Raw genomic sequence first — 4,229 nt, 5'->3', positions numbered from 1 at the left:
ATATATAGTTTCCCTAATAATATTTATACTTCATTAAAATCAAACAAATGTTGCTTTGTTATCATACTATTATCATAACCATCATCATCACTCTTATCATAATTATCATTATCACCATCAGTACCATTATTATGATCATCAATTCCCACCTTTTTGTAATCACTATCATTACCATCATCATCACAATCATAATCACACCCTATCACCTCACAAAACATACCCTAAAACATAAAAAACCCATCACAAAACAAAAACAAAAACAATAACAAACACCAAAACAACAACAACAACAAACACCAAAACAACCCATCACCACCAAAGTCGCCTCATCACTCGCCCCCCCAAGCCCCAAGGACACGACAGGTGGCGCCCTACCTGGATTCCGTGGCGAGGACATTAGCGGCGAAGGCCCTGACGGAGGCGAGGGAGGAGGTGTCCAGCTCTTGAACAACGACGTCGCTGTTGCCCGTGCTGGTCTGGATGTCGGCTGTTGAGGGAGAGGGAGAGAGGGAGATAGAGAGGGAGGAAGAGGGGGAGGAAGAGGGAGAGAGGGAAGGAGGGAGAGGGAAAGAGAGGGAGAGAAGGAGGGATATAAATAACTTCATTAAATACAAAAACAGGAAGAACCTAAGTCACGAGAGAGCGAAATCATGCTTACTTGGCAAGTTAAGCGCTGATAAGGAACTCAAGTGTTGAAGGTACGATCTTAAGGTATAATATGTAATTTGGTCTTACACACACAGGCGCACGCTGCACACACGCACGGTCGCACGCGCGCGGGCGCGAGCGCACACAGGCACACAGACACATACACAGGTACACGGGGACACCTCTTACACACACACACACACACACACACACACACACACACACACACACACACACACACACACACACACACACACGTGTATCAATAAGACAACCAAAACGAAAAATACCAAACAAACTAAAACAAAGCAACAAGACACATAAAAACACTTTAACCCCCCCCTCTCCCCTCACCCTCTAAAAAAAAAAACATATTCCCCTCAGAATCTTCTCCACTTACCTGCCACTCCAGCCGCCTTCGTCAAGTTCCTGCAGGCAAGGATGACCCTCGCCCCACGCCTAGCCATGTCCCTGGCTGCCTCCATGCCGATTCCTGAAGGTGGAGACCGGGGCGTGAGTAAGAGACGGTGTGTGTGGTTCTAAATGATGGCCATTCATTTGAAAATATTTTTTTTTACGTTTCTGTTACAATATGCTTACTTGTTAAACTGTCGCGTATTGACTCTTTACATATCCACATATTTCTTCAGCAGAGAGAGAGAAAGAGAGAGAGAGAATTAGAGAAAGAGGGAGAGGGAAGGAGAGGGAGAAAGAGAGAGAGAGAGAGGGGGGAGAAAGAGAAGAGAGAGAGAGAGAGAGAGAGAGAGAGAGAGAGAGAGAGAGAGAGAGAGAGAGAGAGAGAGAGAGAGAGAGAGAGAGAGAGAGAGAGAGAGAGAGAGAGAATTAGAGAAAGAGGGAGAGGTATGGAGAGAGGGAGAAAGAGAGAGAGAGAGAGAGAGAGAGAGAGAGAGAGAGAGAGAGAGAGAGAGAGAGAGAGAGAGAGAGAGAGAGAGAGAGAGAGAGAGAGAGAGAGAAAGAAGAGAAAGAGAGAAAGAGAGAGAGAGAGAGAGAGAGAGCGAGAGAAAGAGAGAGAGAGAGAGAGAGAGAGAGAGAGAGAGAGAGAGAGAGAGAGAGAGAGAGAGAGAGAGTTTGTCTGCGTGTGACTTTGTACATTTGTATAAGTACTTGCTTATATTTTCAGCTAAATTTCTTCGTGCTTGTAAATACTTTTATTTGCATGCGATTTTACAGATAAGTGATCCTAGTGCTAATCTTTAAACGTATGTATATGTGTGCGATTGTCGCTGCTTTTGTTTTTGTTTGTGCAAGCGTGTTTGACTATGTTTGTACATCTGATTATGTTTATGCACATAGATTTACAAAAAATGCATGCACGGGTATCTATACTTCCTAAAAACATAGAATCACACGTCAATATATAAACATGAAAAATATAGTGATAAAAAAAAAATCAATAATAAAGATAAATAATAAAAAAATATATATTTGTAAAAACGAATAACAAAAACGAATATAGAAAAAAAAAACACAAAAATAGTTCAAATGATAAACAACAACAACAACAACAAATAAAATGTGAAAACAAAGATTATAATGAAAAAAAATCAATACCTGCAGATGCTCCCGTGATAATAACAGTCTTGCCCTTCATGCTGGTCTTCGACGAGGACACTCCAGCGATGCGCCTGTACACGATCCCGAACCCTACGATGAGCACGGCGAGGACGGCAACCACACCACCGAGCCACCAGAGGAGTACCGAGACGCCCATTTTCCCCGGAGAATTTTTTTTTGGTCTGGAATGGAGGATGAGAGTTGGGTGGGGAGAGGGTGGGGAGTGGTTACGTGGCGTTGCATACGATGATGTGATGTGTGTATGTGTATACATATTATATATATATATGTATACATGTATGTATATATATATATATATATATATATATATATATATATATATGTATATGTATATATATATAGCTATATCTATCTATCTATATATATCATGTGTATGCGTATTCATATATGTACACAGACAGATAGAGACACAAGCACACACACATGCACTGTTGTCTCCTCTTAAGATACGTTAGGCTGATTTAAAACCTCAACACATCATAAATTCAATATATCAATATAATATAATATTCCACTGATATAATTTAGACTACACTTTAAATTTTACATTCTAATAATAGTTCTAAGCTATAGACATTTCTGATGCGTCACGCAAAATAACACGTAAATTCTGTCATAAATTGCTATAAATAATGTCACCATCACTAATAATTATAAGACTACTAACAATGATAAAAATAATAATTATCGAAACATTACAAACATATATTGGCAAGAATGGAAATTAGTTCGATGCAAGTAAATTTGAGTCGTTTTTTTTCATCTACTCGATATGTGAAGAATTTTTTCTTTCACGCATACCATTCTACGAGAAACTGTCTCGAGATAGATTTTAAATCTATTATGGATTATCCCAAGTGGAGAAAACACGATGAGAACTGAGGTAAATGATCAATTATTTATCATATATTAAAACTAATTTTACGTAGTCAATACAGCCCTTGAGAAATGTATATAGAGAATATAATATACCTCGTATAAGTCGTCAGTATAATGCGCGTGAGTTACTGTGCGCGATAGTTTCCAGTCTTTTTGTTTGATGACTTTAAATGCCTTTATTTATTACAAAGGAATAATAAATCGTTTATTAATAGATTAAAGCGCCGATATTCCTAACAGAATGCAAGCATATCCTTAAAATAACGGCTGGATGCACTGCCCTGTGACGTGACTATATAAGGTTATCAAAACATTGTTAAAAATAGCTTAAGTATCTCGGTTTAAGGGTTTGCTTAATGATGTCGGTTCTCTTCATGACTTGTATTTTTAAATCAAAGAATAATAACTTAATGTTGGATAAATGTATATGTAAAATGTCTTATTTTGATGCTGTGAAGAACGATTGGAATATAAAAAAGTACATTTCGAAAAGGCATTTTCTTTTAATAGCTGCAAATGTACATAAAATACATCAATAACTTAAAATCGCATTATGATTTAGAACAATCTGACAGCTTCTAATTGGCAAAGCAATCACTACAAACCTTAAAAAAAAAACAAAAAAACAAACACATCACTCATCTCACTACAATCACCATTTTCTCAACACCCTCAAAATATAAATAACAATAACCACATTAACCATTTACCCTAAAATCACCAACACATATCACACCCACAACTTCAAAATAGCAATTTTAAAACCCCTCCACCCCGCCCACATACCTCTCACGCCCAGAGTGTTATACCAACTGGATCTGAGCATCAAGTGCGTACGTGTATGAGGGTGAGTTGCCAGATACTTACGGCTGGAAGGTTAGGAAGTTACCATAAGTTTATATTAATAGTTGTAGGTCAGAATTTATCCATTTATTTTCTCTTTTCGGATGTATGGATGTATGTTTTTTTTTGTTTTTGTTCGTGTTAAATGTCTTTATTGTTGATGTTATTCGTAAGATATACACGAGTAGTATTTCTTATCGTAATGATTGTAAGAAAAGCGATCGATCTTTGTTGAATTTATGAACAAAAATATATGAAAACCT

At 37.7% G+C, this 4,229-nt stretch overlaps 1 protein-coding gene across 2 annotated transcripts in view; it reads right to left on the bottom strand.

Moving 5' to 3' along the window:
• LOC122266736 (retinol dehydrogenase 12) overlaps nucleotides 1-4,014 on the bottom strand; it is an 11,408-nt gene extending 7,394 nt beyond the window's left edge. The window contains exons 1-4 of one of the 2 annotated variants that reach the window (XM_086533509.1): nucleotides 3,991-4,014; nucleotides 2,221-2,405; nucleotides 1,049-1,141; nucleotides 376-487 (exon numbers count right to left, since the gene is read on the bottom strand). In XM_086533509.1, coding sequence (XP_086389635.1) covers nucleotides 376-487; nucleotides 1,049-1,141; nucleotides 2,221-2,380 — 365 coding nt within the window. In that variant the 5' untranslated portion in view covers nucleotides 2,381-2,405; nucleotides 3,991-4,014. Of the gene's footprint in view, nucleotides 1-375; nucleotides 488-1,048; nucleotides 1,142-2,220; nucleotides 2,406-3,909; nucleotides 3,958-3,990 lie in introns of those variants that run through there. The other variant, XM_043036599.2, reaches the window with a different exon arrangement.
• Nucleotides 4,015-4,229: the final 215 nt, after the last annotated feature.

The sequence above is a fragment of the Penaeus japonicus genome, unplaced genomic scaffold (assembly GCF_977035675.1).
Source record: "Penaeus japonicus unplaced genomic scaffold, GWHDUDI00000001_assembly GWHDUDI00000039, whole genome shotgun sequence".
Lineage (NCBI taxonomy): Eukaryota > Metazoa > Arthropoda > Malacostraca > Decapoda > Penaeidae > Penaeus > Penaeus japonicus.
This window is presented reverse-complemented; position numbering and strand designations above follow the sequence as displayed.